General features: G+C 38.4%; 1 protein-coding gene across 1 annotated transcript in view; it reads right to left on the reverse strand.

Moving 5' to 3' along the window:
* Positions 1–384: 384 nt before the first annotated feature.
* Positions 385–27,198, reverse strand: part of LOC130845028 (mitochondrial adenyl nucleotide antiporter SLC25A24) — a 43,507-nt gene continuing 16,693 nt past the window's right edge. Inside the window, exons 3-10 of the mRNA XM_057721595.1 lie at positions 26,227–26,314; positions 21,947–22,058; positions 20,058–20,216; positions 17,664–17,816; positions 11,464–11,571; positions 9,761–9,928; positions 4,169–4,319; positions 385–2,452 (exon numbers count right to left, since the gene is read on the reverse strand). Coding sequence (XP_057577578.1) covers positions 2,268–2,452; positions 4,169–4,319; positions 9,761–9,928; positions 11,464–11,571; positions 17,664–17,816; positions 20,058–20,216; positions 21,947–22,058; positions 26,227–26,314 — 1,124 coding nt within the window. The 3' untranslated portion in view covers positions 385–2,267. The remainder of the gene's footprint in view (positions 2,453–4,168; positions 4,320–9,760; positions 9,929–11,463; positions 11,572–17,663; positions 17,817–20,057; positions 20,217–21,946; positions 22,059–26,226; positions 26,315–27,198) is intronic.

The following is a 27,198-nucleotide window of genomic DNA, read 5'->3' on the forward strand; positions in this document are numbered from 1 at the left end:
TAATTACTTACCTGTAAACTTGCTTAGTTTTTGTCTCCCACGACTTCGAGACAAACTGATAGGCCACCAAGATGTGCCAAGAAGTCCTGGGACTTTGGATTCTCCTTGGCACTGTGACCCCCAGGGGTATCACCCTAACTGGTAAATGTGGAATCTGGACATCATGAAAAACATCATCTTATACAAAAATGTATGACAGAAATAATGACCGCTGTGGCTGCTCAGAAAAGGCCAAAATATTTGGAAAGACCACAATGAATCCTATTCAATAATATTTACTATGTATATTATTCAAACTGCTGCCAGTGATACAAACTACATGACACAGCCTTTTTTTTTTTTTTGCCTTAGTTACACTATTTTTTTAAATGAGGAAACAAGACATTTCAAAAACGAACATATGTAGTTTTAATATAATGGAAAGTAAGTATGCAGTGATGCCAGAAATAAACTATCTTCAACTCTGGGCTCTTTTCAAAAGGTACAAGATCATTTTTTCAAAAGATACAAGATACACAGATAAATCACATTCATACCATATAAATGTTAAATAGCAAACAATTTAAATTCATAATGAACAATGAATATTTTTCAGTAGCTTGAGATTTTATTCGTTCATAATTTTACAAGTGAAACAAGAGCTAATCATGTACTTTAATACTGTCATTTATGTATTACTCAAAAGTACAAACACCCTGAAGACAGAGTTCCACGCTTATCATACGTATTATAAAAATAGTGAGACATTTATCAGGCATAACTAATATAATGAAAAATAGGATATGTTTCACAAACACAAGTCCAACATTTCTCTTTGGTTCAGAAAACATGAGAGGTAGGTTCAAATAAAGTAAATGCCTATTATGTCACTAGATTTTCATTAAAATGTTGGCAATTTATGACAGAAATTAGTAGAAATCAAACTTTAGTTTAAGAAATAAATTGAAAAGTGATAAGAATAACTTCAACTAATGAATATATTTCTTAGTCCTAATCACACAAATCAGAAAAGATAGTTGATTACAAACATGGCTTCAGTAAAATAAAAACATGCTATCAATATTATAGATTGTTTTCTATATCTTGTTTCTAAAACTAGGGACAAGAGAAAATATGAATGTACATGTTTGTAAACTGGGCCTTTCATTTAAATATAGGTACCAAATATATAAAATTAATATATACTATTATTAATATATACTAGTCTCCTAGGTTTCTGCTGCCCAAATTGAGAATTGCAGGGTCAAATAAATTAAACAGTGAGGGGGAAATGAGAATGCCATTCACCCATGATCAGACTACTCCATGTAATTAAGAAATTTCAGATAACCAAGAGTGGTCACCAGAAGCCTTTCTGATTAAAATGAAGTCTGATTCTAGTAGGAAACAAAGGACAAAGAGAAAAGAGAGATGCTCTTCAGAAACTGATATAAGTAAATGGGTTTTGTTTCCTGGTGCTTTTCAAAGCAACGACAATAAACAGAATCTTTCAAATAAGTTGCTTTGTGTCAGTAATTTAACAACAATATACTGATAATCAGTGTGTCATCCCAGGAACCAAATAACAATACAAGAAAAATGGAGAAGTGCCCACTGAAACAAACATTATTTTATCACTCCTCCTTACACAAAAATCATATGAGTGGACTAGGGTATTCACATGCCTTGAAGTTCTGCCACTTATGTACATTCTTATTCAGCTTAAAGAAAGAATATAGACCCTATACTATTTGGCTGCTGTAAGGTATGTTTTCATGCAATGATTCTGCATTAATGGTCCTACAAGGAAGTTTTAAGAAGCTTATAAAGACATTCAAAATATACAATTTAAATTTCCAGGTAATTTTGTTTTTAAGAAAAAGATATTTAAGTACATATAAAGTAACTGGCATAAACTTGAACCAACCAAAACAAAGACCAAAGATTTACAATTCTATCACACAAAACAAATTTAGTACAAGTACATTTTTTCAGATTTAGGATTCCGGGCAGAGATTTGTAGAAAGGACTAATAAGAAAAGATAAAATATAATTTTGTGGCCTTTCTAAAACTGTATGAGCTTATCGAAACAATGATTTTTAACATTTCTGAATGTATAAAATTGAGTCCAAATGTTTGAAGTTATCATTGATATGCTCTTCCCTTTTGTGGAAAAAAAAAAAAAAAGCTTCTTTTGCCAAAGAATTGTTGCAATTCCAGCAGAAAAGGTCACTCTGGAGATGGTTGAAACTTTCAATAATCATGCTAAAGCAAAAAATTCCACACGTCATTTCTGAGTTACTCCCAAAGTTTGTTTCATGTTTTCATAAACCACATAACTGATGCCTACAGCAGGGAGCACCTTCATAAAGTTTGGGGTGATGCCTCTGTAAAGTCCTGGTATTCCTTCTTTAGAAATTATTCGTTGAAAGAGCCCAACCATGTTCAGCTGTGGGGCTCCTTCTACCATGGCTAGAAAAAACAAAAAAGGAAACCATGCTAACATTCAGGCATGCTTTATTAGGGTACATGCAATTATGATTCAGAATGATATTCTAAATAGAATAAAAGGATAAAATTTATTCCAGGGGGCCCAAGAATATATAATTCTCCCTTTATAGCAAATAATAGTGAGTGCTCCTACAGCACCTACTAGTGCTTTATATAATTCTTTATATATAATTCTCTCTGTATAGCACCTAATAGTGAGTGCTGATTACAATAACAATGGTACATCAGTTATTTATTGAGTAATTACTTTGTGTTAGATATTGGGTTAATTACTTTATATATCAATCCTCCAAGGTAAACGTCATTATATACATTTAATAAGCAAGGAATTGGAGCCTTAGACAGAGAAACTTGTCCCAACACACTTAAGCTAGCAAGTGGGAGAGCTGAGAGCGGATGGTCTTTCTCCTCTGTAAATGGAATGAAAACTGTGCAGTGTTGTAAGAATTAGCAACAGCGTGTGTAAAGCAGCTGGCTTTTGTCAAATTCTCAGTATATAGTGGCTGGTGTTGTTTACTAGTACGAGACCTACAACTTTTGAAGTGTGATTCCTCCCTGCTGAGACACTGACTCCTCCTTGACTTTGATTACCCGGTGCCCTCCTGGCTTTCCTGCCATTTTGTTCATTATTCTCTTTTCTTATGATTTGCTGGCTTTTATTGCTGTATTAAAGTAGTACACACTGTGCATTTATTTTCTTTTTTGCTTTATCCCTGGCCAATCTCACCCACTACCATTTCTTTAAACAGTACACCCTGAGCACCGACACCTCCATCCCCAACCTCTCTTCCAAGTACCGACCACCCTTCCTGCAACCAAGCAGTCACTCATTAATTAACCAATACTTCCAATGCAGATGATTTGTAAATGCAATGTAAATGGTATGTAAATAGTGGACTGCATGGCAAATTCAAGTATTACGTTTTGGAACTTTCTGAAGTTTGGGAGTTTTTTCCCCTGAATATTTTCAATCCATAGTTGGTTGAATCCGTGACTTGCAGAGCCCACGAATATGGAGGGCCAACTGTACATTCTTTTTTTTTTTTTTATTGGAGTATAATTGCTTTACAATGTTGTGTTAGTCTGTGCTGTACAGTGAAGTGAATCAGCTATGTGTATACATATATCCCCTCCCTCTTGGACCTCCCTCCCCACCCCATCCCCCCATCTAGATTATCACAGAGCACTGAGCTGAGCTCCCTGTGCTATAGAGCAGGTTCCCACTAGCTATCTATTTTACATGGTAGCGTACTTATGTCAAACCTAATCTCCCAATTCATCCCACCCTCTCCTTCCCCACCTGTGTCCACACGTCCGTTCTCTACATCTGCATTTCTATTCCTGCCCTGCAAATAGGTTCATCTGTACCATTTTTCTAGATCCCACATATACATACTCAAGACATTCATTCTCCACAGGGGCAAGAAAATCTTACTCTGTGCATAAACCACAGATACACAAGCAGTATATGTATAGTCTATCTGTGTTAAAATTTCATGAAGAGGAAGTGATTTGGAAAAGAATTTTTAAAAAGCTTCCTTAGAGAGGCAATGATGAAAAAAAGGTTGAGAAATACTATCTTAAAACCACACTGCTGTCTCAGTGGAACCTGAAGTTCCAAGAGCATGTTACTGGTGCAGTACTTTTACCAGGGTCATCCTTTCATCCAAAACTCACCTTGAGCCTGCATGCGTGTTCTCACCAAAGCCAAGGGGTAGCTGGCCAGCTGACCACAGGTACTGGATAAGGCGCCACATCCCAGCAACACCATGACTCCAGGGTTTACAGAGTCTTTGGCAAAATTATCTAGCCAATGGGACTTCAAGAGCTGCCAGAGAAGCAGAAAAGAAGAAAAATAATGAACAACTAACTTTACAACGGCGTTCACTCAACATGGACGTTCTTGCAACTACTCTCCCCCTGAGGAGAGACAGGCTACACTTCTGCAAGACTGGGCAGTGCAGCCACTGTAGGGGCAGCAGCTCCGTAGAGAGGTGGGGAAGCCACAGGGGATGCAAAACACGAGAGCTCTGCACTGGGCGCTCATCTTCTTCTAAATAAGTGTGAAGACCAACAGCACACCAGATGTAGGATCTAAAGAACATTTCCTATGGTGGTTATCAATGACAATAACATAACACTACAAATTACACCTAATTTTGTACTTTGCACATGTGTTATTTCATTCAGTCCTTCTACAAAAGCTCTGAGGTGGAGCTATTCTTCTAATTTTAGAAATGAGGAAAATTAGTCTCAGTGGAGTTTTTGTAGACGAGGGTGCTGAATCAAGTGTACTGATCCTCAGGCCAGGCTTTTTCCCTATTATCCTAGTTCCCTGTATTTCCATTAGAAGGCAACAATTGAGAGAAACTGTATAATCTACTTTTTAAATTAAAAATATGTTAAGTATTAAAATATATGCTAATATGTGGGGAAATTATATACTAGTTTAAATATTTTAATAAAAAATTTAACTGCATTCTTGGACCTTACAATTATATAATTTGAATATCTCTATAAATTTGAAAACAAAGATTACATTTAAGTGTTTTAGTTAAGGTCTATTTAGTACTATAATATGACAAAAAATAAAGTAAATAAGGCTAAAGACCACCATGTCTGAACTACAAAAATGAGAAAAGAGAAGTTATTCACTAGAAACTAAGCAACTACTTACACTATTAAGACCAGAACAGGGGGAAAAGATATGAAAATACACTTCTAAAACAATTTAAAATTCTATACAATATACATGATCTTGTAAGTCCTCTCTGTGTGTCCCATAATCCACTTTCTTCTGCAGTCTATGATCCATTATCATTCCTTTCCTCTCAGGTCCCACTATATTTTTTTTATTTTTTATTTATTTTACTTTTTGTCCCCGCCTCTTTACTGGCGTTGTACCCCTCAATTTATAGATATTCTCACAATTCTATCACCTTATGAAGGTTCTCTGGCAACATCAAGATCGTAACAGTGGGGTCCTGATCCAGTAGGATTAGTGTCTTCATAAGAAGAAACACCAGAGAATTCACTCACTCACTCCCTCCCTCTCCCTCTGGGAACACAGCAGGAAGGCAGCTGTCTGCAAGCCAGTAAGAGAGCCTCACCGCAAACCAAATCAGCCAGAACCTTGACCTTGGACTTCCAGCCTCCAGAACTGTGAAAAAGTAAATACACCTGGGCAGTCATGCCACCGGTCTAGACCAAAAGCCCTTCCTACTCTTTACAGATCCTAGAAGCAGATTTAGCAGAGGTCAGTTTTCCATAAGTGTCCACCCTCTTCAATACACTGATGACCTTCTTGGCTCCTCTTCCAACAAAGCAAGTGAGCAAGACAGCATCCATCTCCCCAAGCTGTTAGCAACTAAAGGTCATGGAGGTCTCTAAAGAGAAATTACAACTTGTTCAAACAGAGGTCAAATACCTAGGACCCTTGATCTCAGATTGAGGACTCAGACCCTGATAGGATTCAAAATGTCTTAAATTTCCTACAGCCACAGACCAAAAGACAACTTTAAAGATATCTGGGGCTGCCTGGATACTACAGAAGCTGGATATTTAATTTTTTAGTTGCCCAGCCTCTTTACTCATTGCTCAAAGCTTAAAGACCAGATCCTTTAGAGTGGGAAGAAAACATCCTTATGGCTCCAGAACCTGAAAAGTGGACTTCGCGGGCCCCTGCCTCAGGACATACTAATTATTAGCTTCCCCCTTTCCACTTCATGTACGAAAGAAGAGAAATGCCTCAGGAGAGCTTACTCAAAGGCACAGAGGCCAACACCAGCCCCTTGGCTATCACACTCAACGATCAGACCTGTAGCCACAGGCCTTCCTCCAGCATGAGCCACAGCCCTCACAACAGCAACTGAGGAAACAGTTATGGGCTCTCCACTCTTAATCTATGTTCCGGCATGCAGTAGGAGGCTTGCTCAATTCTCATCACACTCAACACCTCCCCGCAAGCCGCCTTACCCCGTATGAAATATCATTACTGACTTCTCACATAACCCCTCCCACTACAACAACCTCAACCCTGCTCCCTTTACTTAGTGACAAAACTCCTCATGACTGTCTGACCCTGATAGATCAGTTACGAACCCTTAGAGCTGACTTACAAGAAACCCCTGTGGCTAACTTTGAGATTTCATGGCTTACGGACAGTTTTTGTTTGAAAAATGGCAAAGGAAAATATTGGGCTGGGTATGCAATCACCTGCTCCTTTGAAGTAACTGAGGCAGCTCCACTGCTGACTGCTACTTCAGCCCAGCAGGCAGAACTCCATGCTTTAACTAGACATTGCATGGTAGCAGACGGTAAAACTGGGAATACCAATAAAGATAGTCGCTTTGCCTTTTGGGTAGTTCATGACTTTGGGGTGCTTTAGAAACAAAGAGGATTCTTAACCTCAGGGGGAAGTCAGATTAAGAATGAAAATTGGGTCAATAAATTGTTGGAATCAATCCAACTTGCATCTGTCCTAGCCATCATTAGGGTACCCGGGCATCCAAAATTAAATTCAGATGAAACCAAAGGAAATAACCTGGCTAATCAGGCCACAAGGACAACTGCCTTACAAGCCACCAAATCAGCCTAGGAATTATTTCCTGAGCTTCCCTGTTGCCCAAATGTGGTCTAATCCTATGACACTGATGACTTGAAATAATCACTGGAGATTAAAAATTCCATGAAACATGACTTTCTGGGACAGGTCCATCCCAGCGATGTGAGACAAAGCAAATCTATAAGTTGACTGGCAATGCTTTTAGAGAATGATCTTGATAAAAAGGTGGATACGTGAAATAAGATGGAGTCACTTATGTCAAGGGGTTTTATTTCTATTTTTATATTAATTAATCTATTTATCAGCTGCATTGGGTCTCCGTTGCTGCATGCGAGCTTTCTCTAGTTGTGGCAAGTGGGGGCTACTCTTTGTTGCGTTGTGTGGGCTTCTCAGTGCAGTGGCTTCCCTTGTGAAGCACGGGCTCTAGGTTCATGGGCTTAAACAGTTGTGGCACATGGGCTCAACAGTTGTGGCTCGCGGGCTCTAGAGCACAGGCTCAGTAGTTGTGGTGCACAGGCTTAGTTGCTCCGCGGCATGTGAGATTGTCCCAGCCCAGGGATCGAACCCGTGTCCCCTGCACTGGCAGGCAGATTCTTAGCCACTGCGCCACCAAGGAAGTCCCCGTCAAGGGGTTTTAAAATACAGCTGGAAGGCCATTCAAGAGGTGGACCTTATGCACGTCTCTCCAGGTAGAACCATAAACTTATGAATTGGGCCACACCAAAGATAGTCCAAGGACTCTGCAGAACACCTGCAACTTGTCACAGTAACAAACTATTACCTCCCTCTAATGATAGCCTCAGCAATCAATCATGTTTAGCCAACTAGATTCTGCCTTCAGCTCCAACTAAAATTCTTTGTAATGCAAACCTCGCTTCTTTGCCATTAAAACCCCCTGACTTTTACTCCCTAGCAGACAGCGTCCAGATTGCTACCCAAACCTGTGTGCACCGAATTGCAATTCTTTGATTCCAAATAAAAGCTTTGTGTTTGATTATTGCCTCCTAGGTTTCTCCAGGTTGACAAGTACAAGGAATGAATCTGTACTACCCACATCAGTCTCTTGGCTTTATCCGTATTAAATTTTCACAAACCAAAGGAAATGCGCCATTTTTGCTTATTTCTCTCTCCTCAAAAAAATCCTTAATATCATCTGCTAAGCTGAACAACTATATCTGTAATAATATTTTTTTTAAATTGAAGTATAGTTAATTTATAGTGCTGTATTAGCTTCAGGTATACAGTGAAGCGATTCAGTTATGCATTCTTTTTTTCATTACAGGTTATTATAAGACATTGAATATAGTTCCCCATGCTATACAGTAAATCCTTGTTCCTTATCTGTTTTACTTATAGTAGTTTGTATCTTTTTACTCCCATACTCCTAATTTATCCCTCCCACCCCCACTATCCCCTCTGGCAACTCTTGTTTGTTTCCTATGTCTGTGAGTCTATTTCTATTTTGTAAATAAGTTCATTTATATCATTTTTTTAGTTTCCACATATAAGTGATATCATACAATATTTGTCCTTCTCTGTCTTATTTCACTTAATATGATCATCTCTAGTTCCATCCATGTTGCTGCAGATGGCATTATTTCATTCTTTTTTTTTGGCTGAGTAATTAATATTCCATTGTGTATTAATACACCTTCTTTATCAATTCACCTGTTGATGAACACTTAGGTAGCTTCCATGTCTTGGCTAGTGTAAACAGTGCTGCTATGAACACTGGGGTGCATGTATCTTTTCGAATTAGAGCTTTCTCTGGATATACGCCCAGGATTGGGACTGCTGGATCATACAGTAGCTCTCCTTTGTTTTCCAAGGAATTTCCATACTGTTTTCCATAGTGGCTGTGCCAATTTATATTCCCACCAACAGTGTAGGAAGGTTCCCTTTTCTCCACACCCTCTCCAGCACTTATTATTTGTAGACTTTTTAATGATGGCCATTCTGACTGGTGTGAGGTGATACCTCATTGTAGTTTTGATTTGCATTTCTCTACTAATTAGCAATATTCAGCATCTTTTCATGTGCCTTTTGGCCATCAGTATGTCTTCTTTGGAGCAACGTCTATTTAGGTCTTTTGTCCATTTTTTGGTTGGGTTGGTCTTCTGATATTAAGCTATTTGTGTGTTTTGGAAATTAATTCCTTATTGGTAGCATCTTTTGCAAATATTTTATCCCAGTCCGTAGGTTGTCTTTTTGTTCTGTTTATGGTTTCCTTTGTTGTGCAAAAGCTTTTAAGTTTAATTAGGTCCCATTTGTTTATTTTTGTTTTTATCTCCATTACTCTAGGAGATGGGTCCAAAAAAATATTGCTGTGATTTATGTCAAAGAGTGTTCTGCCAATGTTTTCCTCTAGGAGTTTTATAGTATCCAATTGTACATTTAGGTCCTTAATCCATTTTGATTTTATTTTTGTATATGGTGTTACAGAATTGAACCATATCCGAATGTGAGCGTATTCTCTTCATTAATAAAAATAATTAACAGAGAAATCTAATACAAAAGTGACCACAGGCATATGGGGTCTCACATTCAAGGAACTTGAAAAGAAAGATCAAAGAACACACCCTTGAATCTACTTTTGGTCACAAACTGTCTCCTGGTACATACGTACTTCTCTATATAAAGTCAAATTCTAACAATGAGAACTATTTAACTACATTTTCAGATTCAAAAGATTGCTACAAACTCACCTCATACACAGCAAGATCTATACCTGCATAAGGTATGATGCCTAATAAATTGGGAATGTAACCTTTGTAAAAAGCTCTCATGCCTTCATGTTTCAAAATCTTCTTGGCACAATCAAACATTCCAGAGTATTGTCCAGTTTTGCCTACAGCCAGCCTGGTTTTCAGAACCTGGTTATGAAAGAATATAACAGATATTATTATTCATGTCAACACCATCATCACAGAATTCAAAAGAGGTAATTTTACAAAGAACAAACATCTAGCATATACTGTCACTCAAATGACTGTCCAGTTTTTTGATGTGTTCTCTATCACACATTATCTCTCTTGAGGGTCTAAAACCAGAGCCAAGAAGACCCTTTTGTTGTAAAGAGGGTCTGAATTAGGGTGGTGGCAGAGAAAATAGAGAGAAGATAATCTGTTGACATCTTAACAAAATTGACTGTGACGAATTGGATATGGAGGGTGGGGGTAGTGTAAAGGATGATTCCAGCATTTCTAGCTTGGAACTCAGGGTGGGGCCAGCAGGGAAGAGGGAAGGTGATGTTATTAACTGAAGTGGAGGATATAAGAGGAAGCCTAGGTATTGAATTAGGATATTTTTTGAGGGGTGTCTGGAGTAATATAAACAATCATATTAAGATGCTTGCAAGGAAAGCTATATTAATATGCACACCACAAAGGCGAAAATTAAGGGTAATTTCTTTTTTTTTAATTGGAGTATAATTGCTTTACAATGTTGTGTTAGCTAAGGGTATTTATTAAGTCTTATCAGTTACTGAAAAACCCTTTGTCATATCAGTAAAGATACCCACATCTACAACACTCTAAAGCAGGAGTTGGCAAACATTTTCTATAAAGTAAATATTTCAGCCTTTGCAGGACTAAAATATCCTCTGCTGCATATTCTTCGGTTTTGTTTTTTTTTTTTTTTGCCATTGTTTTTTAAACTACTTTAAAAAGGTAAAAATGTAAAAACCATTCTTAGCTCAAGGACTGTATAAAACAGTCCACAGGTCCTGGTTTGCTAACCTAGGTTCCAATTAGAAGGATATCCAATTAGGATTACCATCACCTCATCAAATTCTAAGGTTCCATTATGAAATGTATGGTACCGAAACTCTTTGGAGAGGAATGGGTGATGTAATTCTTATCAACACTATGGCAGCCAGCCTCCAAGACGGCCCCCAACTCTCCCCGCCTCCTGGTAGTCACACCGTGTGTAGTCCCTTTCCACACTCTACCAGGGGTGGTCTGTGTGACCAACAGAATAGAGCAGATGCGACTAGAGACTGCAGCTTCCATCTTGGGTGTTCTCTTTGATAATTGATTTGGAAAAACCAGCTACCATGTTGTGAGGCTACTCAAGCATCCTATGGTGAGGCCCATGCGATAAGGAACTGATATCTTTAACCAACAGCCAGGAAACCTGGTAACAAACATGTGAATAAACTTGAGAACAGATCCATCCCCAGATGAACCTTGCAGTGACTGCAGACCTGGCTGACACCCTGACTATAAGCTGTGAGAAACCCTAAGCCAGAGACACCCAGCTAAGCTATACCCAGATTCCAGACCCAAAGAAACTGCAAGATGATAAACACTTGTTGTTTTAAACAGTTAATTTTGGGATAATTCCTTACACAGCAATAGACAATAATGCAAACACCATTAACGCAATCAGACTTCACAATGGTACTTACCTCCATAGGATAAATAAAAGTTTGTGCAGTTGCTCCAGCCATGGAACCAGAAACAAATCTCTCAAAGGTTCCTATTTTTTGCCCTTCCTCAGTAAGCAACTTCTTGTACTGTGTAAATAAAGTTTTAAATGCACATTAATACCTGCTACAGAATGAACTGTGTTCTCCTCCCTCTTCCCACCACCCCCCCATAAATTCATGTGTTGAAACTGTAACCCCCAATGCAATGGTATTTGGAGATGGGAACTTTGGGAGGTAATTATCACTTGATCCTGAGGTGGGGCCCTCATGACAGGATTAGTGTCCCTATAAGAAGAGACATCAGACAGTTCTCTCTTTCTTTCACACATGTGCTCAGTCCCGTCCTCTCTCCCTCCTTCCCTCCCTACCCCTACCCCTCACCTCTCTCTCTTCCTTTCTCTATTTTCTGCCCCCCCCCGCCCACAACATGTATGCACCAAGAAAAGGCCATGTGAGCACACAGTGAGAAGGTGCACACCTGCATGCCAGGAAGAGAGCCCTCACCAGAAACCGAACTGGTCAGCACCTTGATGATAGACTCCCCAGCTCTAGAACTGTGAGAAATAAACTTCTATTGTTTAAACAACCCAGTGTATGGTATTTTGTTATGGCAGCCCAAGCTAAGACAATACCAAACTACAGATCAGCTCCTAGAAATCAATTAATTGACAATGTGATGTTTCTCTAAATGCACACACTGCATGAACGATATCTAACAGAAAAGAAAGGCCTGAATGTTAATACATTCAGTTTACTGGACAGTGAATTTCAAGATAGTATTCCACAAAACACAGATGGTGCACAGAGTGGACCCGGTAGCTCTTTTGCTTAAACAGGCTCATAACATTCTTCCCCAGATGTACAGGTTAATAAAGTGTTCACAGTTTTTAGATATTTTCTCCATAGTTTTCCTTTCTTTAAGATGAGTTTATTTTCACCAGTATAAATAAAACTAATAAATAACAAATATTAACAAAACAACTTGGAAAAACAGTTTCTGTAGGTAATACACTTAATTATACTAACATGTTGACCCCAGAGCCCGCCTCGCCCACCAGTACTAAAGCAATCCACATGGCTGATCTGGCCAAAGGGGGAAACCTGGCACAAATGTGGCCAAAATACCGACAGGGCAGGATGTTAATATCATGGGCTCCAAAGTCAGGCAGACCTGGGCTTGAACGCCAGAGCTATGCGGCCCTGAGCAAGTGCACGCACATGTCCATGCTGCAGTTCCCTCATCTGTGATAATAATACCTACCTCACGGGGTTGTTGAAAGAATTCAATAAGATAATACACGTAACACAGCACAGTGATGGGCAAATGGCAAATGTTCAGTAAATGTTATTGTTGTTGTTATTATTATTATTAATATATTCAATATTATCTTTCTACAGCTTGGGAGAGAAAAGCTCTGCCCAAACACAGGCTGTGGTTATAAGCCAGGCAAACCTGATTCCTTCTCCTAGAGATGTGCGGTGGGTCTCCAGGGGTATTTAGGCACTGACACCTGAGGGAGGAATGGATAAAACAACAGAGAAGCAGACATGTGGAGGAAGGACAGGTCAGTGAGGTTCCACTCTCTTCACTCCCTGAGGCTCCTCCCCTTAACACCACAGGCACCCCCACAGCGACCCCCATTCCCACCCCACTTCCCTGAGCCAGCCAGAGTCTCTGTTCCTTGGGATCCAAAGAGCCTAATGCAAAAATACAGGAATATTTTCTCCTAGTAAAACTGTGTTTCTCTGCTCATGATAAAAATTAATTATAATTTCACAAAGTTCTCCAAATAGCAGATATCTGCCCACCCCCAAAAGATCAATGTTTCCACAGGCTCTATTTCCTGAACTGCATCAGAATGTTAACCAAAACTCCTCTTCTTCTGTTAATTTTCCTGCATGTCTGATTATCACAATCATTAAATATAACATTGAAAATGTCCCTGCATATGAATAGGAACCTTGACGATATCTTTTACATTGTGTACCCCACCCCAAAAGCACCTATCAAAAGTACCCAGTAAATATTTAGTCGTTGCTGGAGAATAAATATTTAAAGGATAGGGGTTTGGGGCTCCTGCACCCCAAAACATACCATACACAAAGGGAAGAGTTGAGGACAGAGAGCCTATAAAGGGTTAGACAAAGTGACAGGTGCTTAACACTATGTCACCAAGCTAAATTCCTACCCCAGAGATGAGGTTACAGTCACAGAGACTTTAAGTGGCTTGCTAAGGCCACGGAATTTGACTTTCTCAAAGGAGAAAGTCTGGGCTCTCAAAGTCAGCCCAAAATCCTTTTCAGGATTTCAATTTTCTTCCTTTCTTTCTTCTTCTCTCCCTCCCTCCCTTCCATCCATCCTTCCATCCAATCTATCTCAACTCTCTCTCCATTTGTTAGAATACTTATTTTAACCTTCTCCATTCTCCTCCAGCTTCCGATACCACTTCCTCCCTCATTCTCAAAAAAATCCTTCCTTGGGAACTGAAGGAAGAACAGAGAGGCCATGAGGCAAGGGTATCTTGGTACTCCTGCCCATTCCCCACAAAAATCACCCACATCCGCTTAGCGTCTTCCTCCCAAGCTGATGTGAGAAGAGTCCTTCACATAGTCAAAGGCCAATCCTGCCAACAGTCTGGTTGGTACCCATTTCTCCCCCAGCCCTGCCACCCCCACCCCCTATTCCACACACATACTTCCTCTGAATACCTGCTGCACTTGCCAATCCTCTCACTTATATTTTTCAACTTCCTTCTTTGTATCAACATGCTGCCTTCAGCCATAGGCATGTCATTAAAATAAAACAAATCAAAACCCAACATCCCTCTAACCTGTTGCTCTCTCCCTCTTCTTTCCTCTTTCCCTTCACTGAAGTCAAACTCCTGACAAAGGTGTCTACTCTCCAGTTTTCTTCATCTGTTCACTTCAGCTCATTTCCATTGGTTTCTCAACTCATTACTTCATTGAAACGTTTATACCAAGCTTTCCTATCTCAGAGCTGATAAATCCTGAACGATCAGCTTTTTATTGTATTTACTACCCTGCAGTACTTGACCCTTCATGAGACCCTCCCCTCCCTCTGACTTCGAGGCCATCTCTTTCTCTGGATTTCCTCCTGTCCCTTTGGCTGCTCCTTCTCAGTCTCCTTTACAAGTTTCTCCTACTTTCCCTGGGCCTATCCCTGGAACTCTTCTCATTCTACAAGCCTTCCTGAGTGATCCATTCCAAAGGCTTCACCTCAACAACAATCTCCACACTGGAGACCAAGCATCCTGCTGGACAGCTCCTTGTCGGTGTTACAGAAATAGCTCAAACCCAGCATGTCCAAAGTGCAACCTGTCATTTCACCTCAAAATCAATTCCTCTTATTGTATTCTCTACATATGTAGTTGCTCAAGTTAGAAACCAGGGTATCACCCTTGATTCCTCTCTCACCTCCACATCCACTCAGTGATCTCTGTTGCTTCTATTTCCCAAAATATTTTTCAGTTCATTTCAGTTTTTCTTCAATCACTATAGCCATCGCCTTATACTGGGATTCATCATTTCTTACCTGATTTCCTGAAATATTTCCTTAAATAGTCTCCCTGCCTCAAGTACAGCCTCACTCTCTTCTAATACCTCTCCACTCTTTTTCCAGGTTGATCTTTCTTAAATGTAAATATACTTATTCCACTTCCCTACATAAGATGCTTCAAGAGCCCCCTCACCACATTCAGGATAAAATACAGACTCCTATCACATTTGGCTCCTGCCCCTCTGTCCAGCCTGCTTCCATCACCATCTTCCCGGACATGGACTCCACCACACTTCAGCCTAGTGAACCACCTTCAGCTTCCTTAGTGAATGATGCTCTCCTGTGCCTACATCTCCATCCACAGGCTGCTGCTTCTGCTCAAAGTACCCATCCCCCCTTCATCTTAAAGACCTAAGACTCATGCTCATTCAGTGAGGATTCACTGGCACTGGGCAAGGTGCTGGCGACACACACCTGAAAACAAACACTGCCTAAGGAAGCTCACAGTCTCATTAAGAAGAGAAAGAAGCACTGAGATCATCAGAATTCAGTGTGAAAGTGCTAACAGAGGGAAATAAAGGGACGGTGTCCTGGAGAAAACAACTCCCGAGCAAAGTGATGAAGGATGTTCACCACCATATGACCTATAGGAAGAGGAACGGGGCGGGGGGGGGGGGGGTGTCACTGGAGCAGGGGGGTGGTGGAGGGATGACTGTGAGGTACCCCTGGGATATGTAAGCAGAGGTGCACAGGTATGCAATGCACAGGTGGATGAATAGGTATAGAGATGAAGAGAAATACGTTAGAATGGAAGGCAGTTAGGATACAGATGGCAGCTGAAACAATGGAAACACTACAGCACACTGCTCCCCTGTTCCTGATACAATTGCCCTGCTTACAGCAATGAGAACCGAAATGGACCACAGCTTTATCCCATATTGATGTGTTTAAGAGAGCTACGTACCAAGCTGAAGATATCCTTTCTTCATTTTCTAAGCTATTAGTTATTCAGTGAACAAGACCTACCTGAATACAGTACAGTTAGGTACTCTGGAAATTTGAGAATATATATGGCATAATATTTATCCCAAAGTAGTTTATAATTCACCGAGAAAAACAATGGGTTTTCCATTATCCTGTGGAAAACTGGATACTCTGTAAATAGTACTTTAAGGAAGCCAGGCAGGAGAGGCATCAGTTTTGGTTGGGATGCTTAGGAAATGCTTCTCATAGGAAGCTGGACTTAAGAGAGCCCTAAGGGATGAACAGACTTTCAGCTGGGGGCAGAAAATGGACAGGCATAATAGGCCCCAGAGACCACAAGAACACTATGCCACATGTGCAGAGAGCTTTCTCTTGATCTCTAAGAAAAGTTAGCATGCAGAAATTAAAATACTGTGAAGAGGCCTGAGAGCTTGGTTGGATGCCTGCTGGTAGTGTTCAAGGTAGGAATCTACTAAGTAGCATAAAGTAGAATACATGCACTTGCTTGCAGTAATACAGACTTTCAAAAATACTGACTTCCTGCATATGGAAGAATGGTTTTACACTTGAATACTAATTTATTTTAGGCTCTGGCTTTCCTATCATAAAATCCAAGTATGTGATCAGAATAACTTACAGGCATCTAAAATGCTGGCCCTTACTAGTCGGGATCTGCATCCTCAAGCATTCACAGAAGGAAAAAATCCTCCCTAAAGACAGGCTCTAATTAAAGTCATGGAGACTAGATTCTCTTCAATTTTTTCTTTACTTCTCTATTCCCTAAGCCAAGAAAACACACCACTAGACTTTGTAATCTTCCCAAGAGTACTCTGTTGCTCAAGAACAAAACGCTTTCCAAAATTACCAAAAATCTATTTGAAATAATACAAAATATAAGGTGGGGTTAAATTTCAAGGTTCTTACTGTCTGTGGTTAACAATGATGGAAGAAATAGTGGAAAGAATAATTCTGTGAATGCTTAACTAGACAATTCTGCTAATGGCAATAAAGAGAAGCCAAATTCTAAAATCTACTGTTGTATTTCCTCTTACCACCAAGTTATGCTGAAGCAGCATCCTAATATCCAAGCATTCTAAACAACCTAAGTCAACAGAGAAGTCGACTCAGAGGTAAACGTGTTCATTCATTTACTCACACACTCACTCATTCTACACTTACCGAGCACTTATCGCATGTTAGGCTTTAAGTGCTGGAGTGCATGGAGAAGAAGCCAAGCCCCCACCCACCCTCACGGAGCTGTCACTGTAAATTCAACTCAGTTTGACAGCAATGTCAAATTACATACAGGACTTCAACTTAAAAGTTTTCCCTTCAGATGATGGAGGGGGATACTTTCACAAAAACTTGAGTGTGCAGCTTCTATTCTGAATTCCAAATGAATAAGCTAAAATCTTACATGTCCTTTGAGAGCTACTTGGAAAGGAACACAGAAGTCTTTCTTTATAAGTAATATGACATTTAGAATTCCAGAATTTAGTTATGAGGAATCTCTGAGTTTATCTAGTCTAATCTCCTGTAAGAGAAATTCATCATACAGTATATGTGGAAAATTATCATGTATTAAAACAGTAATCTAAAAAGCACTGTCTGATTATTCTTATTGAATCAGTTTATTAACTCCCCTTTGTTAACAAACTCCACAGGTGATAACTATTACCTGTTCATATGCCCAGAACTTAACAGCTGTCTCAGGAGCAATTTTAATGACATTTGTACCATTTCCTCTCCAAAGCGAGCGGATACCTCCCTCTTTCACCATCTGTTGAAAGCCGCCATATATGTTCATTTTCCCTGATTTTGAACCATGGACCTAAAAATAAAAGCAAAACGTTATAAAATACTGGTGAGATGTTATTACTATTTCTAAAGTAATCATACAAACCACTCCCTTTTCTTCAATATTATTTATCACTGCGTGAAGACGTATTTGAAAATAGAATATAGAAGGTTGAGAAAATATATGTAAGAACTATTACCACCATTTTAGAAGCCTGACTCTGAATCTAAAACTAAGAAAAATCGATATCCTCAGTATGAGAACGCAGACAGAGAAGACATGATCAAAATTAAAATTATGACCAACATTCATAAGATAAAACGAACCAACTTATTATTTATTAGGCTATGGAACACCCTTCAGAACATGAGCAAACTCAGTATACGAAAAATTAAAAAAACATACTGAAGGCAATATATTATCCTTCCCCCGAGAAGTAATACTGACATGAAATATAAATGGGACTGAAAACAATTTGGATGTTATGTTTATCAGAGCCATAGAGACTAGAACGCACCCAGCCTGACACCAAAAATAAAAACTGTATCTTCTATGGCTTATCGCGAAGCCTCATGTACCATTGCCTAACCCAGTGAGTACTGATGAATTACCTGGCTCATACTATCGATGTGATTGTTGTTTAAATAAACTAAACCTTATGTTTGCCTCTGTATAAAACTGATTAAATCTAATAAACCAAAAGTAATTAAAGAAGTCAGCTATTCTGATTCTTTCAGCTTACACAAAATGGTGACCACTATTAAAAAAACAAAAAAGAAACCAAGAAGGAAGGGGTTGAAGACTAAAGGTCAGCTATGAGGGCAGTATGTGATCTAGTCACAATAAAAACTCTGGACAGTAAAGGCTCAGGTGAGCTTCCTTGGCTGGTGTGGAACTCTGTGCATATTGTCAACACACCAATGTCAGGAAATAACACATTGTGGCTCTTTGGGGAGAAAACAACAGAAACTGCATTTGGTACTTCCCTAGAAGCCCTACGCTCTTCTTTCCTTGGCTGATTTTAATGTGTATCCTTCACTGTGATAAACCTAACCATGAGTATAAAAGCTTCTAGTGAGTTCTGTGAATTACTGAATCTGAAGGTAGTTTGGGGAACCCCCTGAACTTGCAGGAACTAACGTCTAAATATATCCAATCGATTTTAAATAAACTTCACAATAAAATATGACAAAGGAAAAGATGAATGCTTATTCAAGCTCTCTCAGTCAATTTACTATTATTCTTAAAGAAAAACATACAGGCCAATTCCCTCTCCTTTTTCTTTAAAGCAGTATCTTTACCTCTAAACAATATTTTGAGGTACCTTCTCGATGGATGCTAGTTTAAAACATTGTCAGAAAACATTTGGTATGGAAATCTAAGAGCAAATCTAAAAAAGTGCTGGCCTTAGGTATAACTACTTGACTTTTAAAAACCCTTTTTAAGCAACTACTATATTCCAGCAGGGTGTCCCAGCCCACCAGGCATTTTCACATACCTTACATTATTTAATTCTTACAACCACCACTGTTAGATATTCTTATTCCCATTCTAGAAGAAAGGAAAATGAGGCCTCAGGGGTTTCATGCAGTGCAAGAACCATGAGCTGTAGAGCCGAAAATACTCCATTCCTTGTCTAATTTGTTGTAAAGGAAAAGTTATTTAACTCTCTGAGCCTTGTGTTCTCCAGAGATAATATGAGGATAAAATCCCCCCATGCTGGGTAACTAGAGGATTAAATGGGTTGCCATAATGTGCACCAAATAAATATTAATCCTTTCCTTTCCCTCTTTCTTTCCACTCTGACCAGCCCAGGCTACATTGCTAGTAAATAGGAAAGTCAGGTTATAAACCCAGGTCTTTTCTGTCAGCTTTAGAATAATTTTTTAAGTTATATCCTTGTTTCAAGATTCTAGATTTTAGAAAAACCCTCTTTTGAGAAAGTACATAAAGCAGAGGGAAAATATAAGTAATTTAAGGAGAATCCCACAATAATGGCTAGAGGTTTTTTTTTTTTCTAATTAAACACTTGAATCGTTACAGAAAGCCAAGATTAAAAGTTCATCACACACATGTACCAACAATTTAAGGTTTGGTCAAACACTGAAATGCTTAACATGGACTGAATTTAGGATCAACAGCAATAAAACTGAGAGATTTCTTCTTAAAGGTATGACTATTACTGAGAAATTTTCAAACTTTTTTCAAAACACCACATTTCTCATTGTTTCAGAATATTTTGGACAAACTCGGACACAAGATCCTAAAGCTCACCTGCATCATGACTTTCAGACGATCCAAAGGGGCAGTGCTTGTGCGAGAGACGGCACCGGCAACACCTCCTGCCAAGAGCTGCCTCCACCACTGCCCCGACTTCTTTTCATCTTCTGTGAATTCATCTGGAATAGTTAAACTATCTCCTATGTCAATACCCTGTTAAAATGGAAGAAAGACCCCCAGGCTCCTTCAATTAAAGACAGATCATTCCAGAAGGTTTGTTTCTTTGAAACAAGAAATATGTATCGTTTTATAATTAAGATCAACTTTAATCCTTAGAAAGTACTATACTGAACCAATCTGAGCATAGAGGCAATTATAAGTAGCCTATTCACGCTAAAAGTACAGTATCAGTCCACAAGAAATGAAAATTAACAGTAATTACAAATTTACAAACCAATAATTACAACCTTTTTTCTTAATAGATTCAGAATAACTCCTAAGTTTAAGTCAGAATGAAAGGGCAGCATTCTCTCAGATGTAGTGAATCCTTAGCTACAGACAGAAAATAGTCAGTTCTTTAAAGATACACACTTTATCTCAAAATTATATCCACATTATACTTTATACCACGATATGTGCTCTAAATATGTAAATAAAAATTAAGTTAAAATTGTAATTTGAGTATCCCTAAACTCATTTCCTATAGAGTCTGTCTATAAATATTTATATAAATGTCACATTTAAAACAGGCAATAGATTCTATATAGCATTTAGCTTATGGGAAGGTATTGTTTAAAATGATCTACCTTCCAATCTACTCTAAACATTACTGTAGATTATAAACATAGCCTGACAGAAACAAAATTTGATAATATATTTAAAACTTTATTATCTAAATGATTCTGGTGTAAAAGATTTTATAGGTAAGAGTGTCAGGATAAGGAGCTATGCTATAGTAGTAACCCTGTATTTCTTCATTTTACTATCAATAAAATGGATACATGATTGTAGCCTCAACTATTATTAACTATCTCCACAGATACGGTAAGAATTTGATTATGTAAATATGACTTCACATAAGTATAAAATTTATCAAGGCAACTGAACTACTAATATAGTATTATTTTATACTCATAGTTGAAGAGGCATTAGTCACCAATAATTCCACAATGCCTAGGTAATTCTAGGTAAGTTTAGGCATGGTTACTGGTGACAATGTGAACTCTAGGCTTCATTTAGTGCATATAAAATGCACTGAAATTCAGGAATAAGTACAGAAGTCAAGCCCATTAGAAAAATAAAAATTCCTTCAAAGAGTACCCATTGTTTTCAGGAACAGATTACACAATGAAATGAATTTCATTTACACCAGGATATTTCAGCAGGATACTAATGAAATTTAATTAAAATTTGAATGTTTAAAAGAATACTATAGGTGTGCAGTGCTGAGCAGATGAGTGAAGATTTTTTAACCTTCCATGATTGTTATAGGTGCCTTATGCCAGAGATAAATTTAGGCAGTTGACTGAACAAGCAAGTTTTAGAAGGGATCTTTGGCCATTATCAACCACAGGTATTAACATTATTTAGGCAATGTATTATGTGTAAAAAGCAAAAGCCTGCAACTTTTACACTTGCCAAGGACAGAATACTTAAATACCAATAAAAGCTGAGCAACTTATCATCATAAGATTTTTGGAAGGCAGTAGCTCTTCCAAGTTTTGTGAATGGCAAAAATAGGAACTATATCTGCAATGTTTAAGCAGTCTTGGGGTTTTTTAAGATACTATGAATATACACCTAACAGAATATGAAGAACTCTACAAATCAAAGAGCTACTGAGATTTGGGTCCCCTGGCCTGTAAGTGTTACAGAGTGCTCTTGGATGATAACTATACCAATGGCTCACAGCTCCAAATAATTAATACACAAAGTGTACTCACAGTAGAATGTTTCCAGAAGCGGATAATTTCCTCAATGTCTGTAACGGGGTTAAATAAGAAGTAGTCTCTCCATTCATTCCAGTCCACTGTCATTGTCCCATCAGCATCGATGCTGAAAATAAAAAGAAGCTGATTAAAGAACAAAATTAAATTTATAAATAAAACTAACATTACTGGCCATGTTGCAGAATGACAGTTTCTCTTCCATCTTAATATTCTTATAAGGTTTTTGGAAATGGCAACAAGCATTTGATGATCTGTTAGTTTTAACCATTTAGATAAAAATGGGCCCCAAAATTACACACCTCACTAAAGGCAACTTCTGGTGCTCTGTCAAACTTTAAGTCAATGCGCTATCAAACACTAATGCTGGAAGATAAAATTGGGAAATAGTAATGAATGGATTTATGATCCATTTTTTCTTTCATTGCTTAGGGAAGATAGTTCTTAATGTTCTATTGTAACATTTGGATGTGACTTTGGAATATACTCAAAATATGCCATCAAGTTCCTTCTCCAACTTTCTCTAAGCTAAACAAATTAGAGTGATTGTAAAAAATAAAATCAAACTTGGTTGGGCCTTTTGAGTTTTAAGAAATCCTGGTACTTTATCTTCAACATTTAAAATTAATATATTGTAGCCTTGGCTATTTTTCATTAATTTTTTGCTCGTTTTAGAAGTTTCTTGGCAATAATGTCATTTGTACCTGTTTTTTTTTTCCTAAAAACAACTCTATACTGCCCAAGATTTTGACTGTTTTGTTCACTACTGTAGACCCAGCACTCAAAGTGGTCAGCACAAAGAAAGGCTCATTTATTTGAATGAATGAGTATCTCTGAAAAAAAGTTTTGGTGTCTCCTCCAAGCTGTGTATTTATTCTATGACTTGTATGAACGTGATGCATAAAGGTGGCAGTCCAATAAAATGCGACGTTCAGATATTTATGACTATTTTTTCCAGCGCCACTTTTAACTTTGACCGGCATACACGAAATTACACGTAAACTTTCATTTGTCCCAGCACAGAGGTGTTAACATTCCATATTTTCATAACAGTCCTAGTTACTACTGATGTTTACAACGCTATTCTTCTGGGTTGCAGTATTTATACATCTACATCTATCACTATTTCCTATTTTAGTGCAACTGTTTATTATTTGACTCTGCCCCTCAGCCTCCCATACATGCATGCGAGCATCTTCCACAAGGTAAGGATTTTTGTTGATTTTATTCACTGATATGACCAAAGTGCCTAGAACAGTGCCTAGCACAGAGCAAATATTTATTGAATGAATAAATGAATTCCAAACTCTGTAGCTTAAAGCCACAGAACACTTAGTGTTGATAAACTTCTTAAATAAGAGAGTCTCACTGTGGGTTTAAATCGCATTTCTCTTCAAATTACTAACGAAGTTGAGCATCTCATCACAGTCATCTGCTATTCATGCTTTACCCCTTGTGAAATGCCTGTTCATATCTTTTGCCCATTTTTCTAATGGGTCCTGTCTTTTTCTTAAATATGTATAGTTCTTTACATAGTTGATTCAATCCTTCAAGTTATAAACTGGCAAGTACCTTCTCTTTGTCTTTTCACTTTACTTATAGCATCCATGAATAGACGCTCCTAATTTTAATACAGCTGAATTTATCAACCTTTTCATTTATGGTTACTGACTTTTGTATTTTTTTAACATAAATTCTTCCCTATATTGAGATATAGACATTTCCTTCTTTTCCCCCTAAAGGTATTACAGTCTAACTTTCACATTTAGTTTGATTTTTTTTAAATCAAAGTATAGTTGATTTACAATATTTTGTTAGTTTCAGGTGTACAGCAAAGTGATTCAGTTATATATATATTTTTCAGATTATTTTCCATTATAGGTTATTACAAGATATTGAATATAGTTCCCTGTGCTATACAGTAAATCCTTGTTGCTTATCTATTTTACATATAGCAGTTTTTATCTGTGAATCCCATACTCCTAATTTATCTCTCCCCCCCCCCCCTTTGCCCTTTGGTAATGATAAGTTCATTTTCTGTCTGTGATTTCTGTGTATGGCATGAGGTAGGTATCTCACTGTATTTCTGTCTGCATGAATAACCAAGTGTACCAGAACCATTTATTGCATAGTCTCTCCTTTTCCCAGAGATTTGCAAAGCTGCTTCTCTCATATGACAAATCCCAAACATGGATGGGTCTGTTTCTGGGATAGTATGTTTCATCTGTCAACTTGTCTATCTGTGTAGCGATACCACTAAGTCTTAATTATAGCTTATAACAACTCTTGATATCTGATAGGGCAGGCCCTGGCTCCTTATGGTTCTCCAAGAATGTCTTAGTTATTCTCAGGCCTGTACAGTTTCATTTTTCTCTAGAAATGTTTAATAGCCCAAATGCTAGGGCAAAGAGAACAACTGAGAGGATGGTTCAGGACACGGGAAAAGAAAGTAGGAGTGATGGAAGGAATCGATCAAGAGGAGATTGATGGATTGGTGGGAATGAAGGGGCCAGAGATCTGTAAGTCAAAACGCAAGTACCGTAGGAGCGAGACAGTGTAGAATCTGGAGGAAGAAGCGTCAGAAGGTAGGATACAGGTGTTTAAGACTCCTGTATGATGATGATACAATCCTGAGAGGGACTGGGCAAAATGGAATGGAAGTCTCAGGGGTGTTGAGGAAGCCAAGGGACACTGATGCGAGAAAGAGGAGTTGCCAGCACAAATACTGAAGCTTCCGAGGACTTCGGGCAAAGAGAAAACGACTATTTGACAAGTGCCAAGGTCCTCAGTAAACGTGGAGAGGGAACTAGAGGTAATAAAATGAGAGGAAAGGGGGAATGTAGATGAAGCCTAAAAGGAAAATGGATTTTTACTTGAGAGCAGAAGATACAGATACATGAAGTGCACATATCTGGGAGAGACAGCCTACCTATTTCAGCTACTCCCTACCCATATCTTCCACTGAAAAAGTAGAACTAGGAGACTGTATTTCAACCAACTGATTCATAGTCTCATACGCTGATGACTCGGCCTCAGCTGTTTCAATCAGCACCTTTCGGATTTCTCTCCCAAGAATTCAGTTTTGGGGATACTAAGAGACAGTGAAATGGCAGAAAAGAAGCTGACATCTGGAGGTATACGAGTCATACTGATGGCTGCGCACTCAATCACTGATTTCCACTACAGAAAACACAATCAGACACTCCCTTTTAAAACACTGTGAGATAATAGAAAATATATCATTTGGTCTCTGCTCCCTGTTCCTGGCACAGAGCCTCTAAAGCCCTTGCAATTTCCTAAGTGATAAGAGCACTAGGGCATCTCTTGTTCTAATGAGGCAACTCTGTGGGTGGCTCCTGGATGAGGGCTGGTCATCAGAAAAACCATGATTAGAAACTTGGAATTTTCAGCCCCTTTCCCCTCCCACACCCCAAGCCCAATTCTCCAGAGGGGAAGAGGGACTGAAAATGGAGTTAATAATTGATCATGCCTATATGAAGAAACCTGCATAAAAATCCCAACAGCACAGATTTAGGGAGCTTCTGGTTGGCAAACACATCCACACACTGGCAGGGGGAAACACCCAAACTCCACAAAGACACCTGTGCTAGGGACCCTCCCAGACCGCCCCTATGTATCTTTTTGTCTGGCTCTTCATTTGCATCCTTTATAATACCCTGTAGTAAACTGGTAAACATAAATAAATGTTTCCCTGAGTTCTGTGAGCCCCTCTAGCAAGTAATCAAATCCAAGGGGGAGAAGGTCATGGGAACCTCTGATTTGTAGCCAAGCTGGACAGAAGATGTGGGTAACCTGGGGACCTACTACTTGCAATTGGCATCCAAAGCAGAGAGCACTCTTGTGAAACTGAGCCCTTAACCTGTGGGATCTGACACTACCTCCAGGTAGACAATGTTAGAATTGAGTTACATTGTAGGACACCAAGCTGGTGTCAAAGAGAATCACTTGTTGTGGGGGGAAAATCCACATATTTGGTGAACAGAAGTTTCAGAAGTGAAGCGTTTTGTGCAAGTAGTAAAGCAGTCATGTAAAAGAGAAAACAGAGCTTCTTCTAATGCACCAGCCCTGGAGGGCTCGAAAAAATGCACAACACAAAATGAAAAGGGAGAAAAAGGGGAGAAAGATATTGAGTGTACATAGTGAGGAATGGTAAGGTACAAAGAATTGTTTTAATCCACACTTACAAACACAGATCGCCAATACAGGAGACTAAAATTAAAGTTAAAAAAAAAATTGTCAATAGATGAAGAACTTACCTTTGAAGAATCAACTCTGCTTGTTGTTCAGAAATAGTTAGACCTAGTATCTGGAGAGACTGGACAATTTCAGAAGCCTCAATTTTTCCTTTAAAAAATAAAAATTATAAACTCAGAACTGATAAGGACCTTAGAAATCATGAATTTCAAATCCCTCACTTTATAAGGGAGAGCCTTGAACTGATTAAGGTAAAATTATGAATTAATATGAGTTATAGATTTGCTTAAGTACATATTACAACACTGACTCAAATTTTAACAAATACATTAAATATACACACATTATTTCATTCAAAAATCCTAACAGCCTTGTAGGTAAATAATGATATTCCATGTAAAGAATAGACTGAGCACTTATATGGCCTAACCAAGAAACAACATTAAGAAGCAACAGAACTGAGATTCAAATCAAGATACTCTGACTTTGAGGTAAATTCAATTAAGCTAGGATCTATTAATTTATAAAGTATGCTTTTCTACATTTTAATAAATGATTGAGCATTTATTATGCATAAAGATGTATTGCACTGAGTTAAAAGAAAGTAGAAAATGACTAAATGAAGCCAAAGAGTGCAGAATATTCTTTCGAGAAATCTGATGATAAAAATAAAAGTAGGGATAGCAGGATGATGGAAGCAGGAAAATTATTATTATAAGAGCATGTTGTAGAAAGGAGAAGAATCAGAAGGGAAGAAAGAGAAAACATAAGCAATAAATGTAAGACTGCATTTCCCTCAAGCACCTCACAGACCCATGAAGATCCTAAGAATAGTATGCATGGAAGAGGCAAAGAAAACAAAGTAAGAGAGAGTCTGATGCCAAACCAGGATTAACAGCAAAGTTCTCCAGGAAAACAGGACAAAAATTACTGTTAGTGGTGAAAGGAAAGACCCCATTTAAGGGAAGGACTTCGAAGGAATGACAGGATTTGGAGAGACTTCTCTTAGGGAGAGGAAAGGAACAGCATGAGAA

This window comes from Hippopotamus amphibius, chromosome 1 (assembly GCF_030028045.1).
Source record: "Hippopotamus amphibius kiboko isolate mHipAmp2 chromosome 1, mHipAmp2.hap2, whole genome shotgun sequence".
NCBI classification, from domain to species: domain Eukaryota; kingdom Metazoa; phylum Chordata; class Mammalia; order Artiodactyla; family Hippopotamidae; genus Hippopotamus; species Hippopotamus amphibius.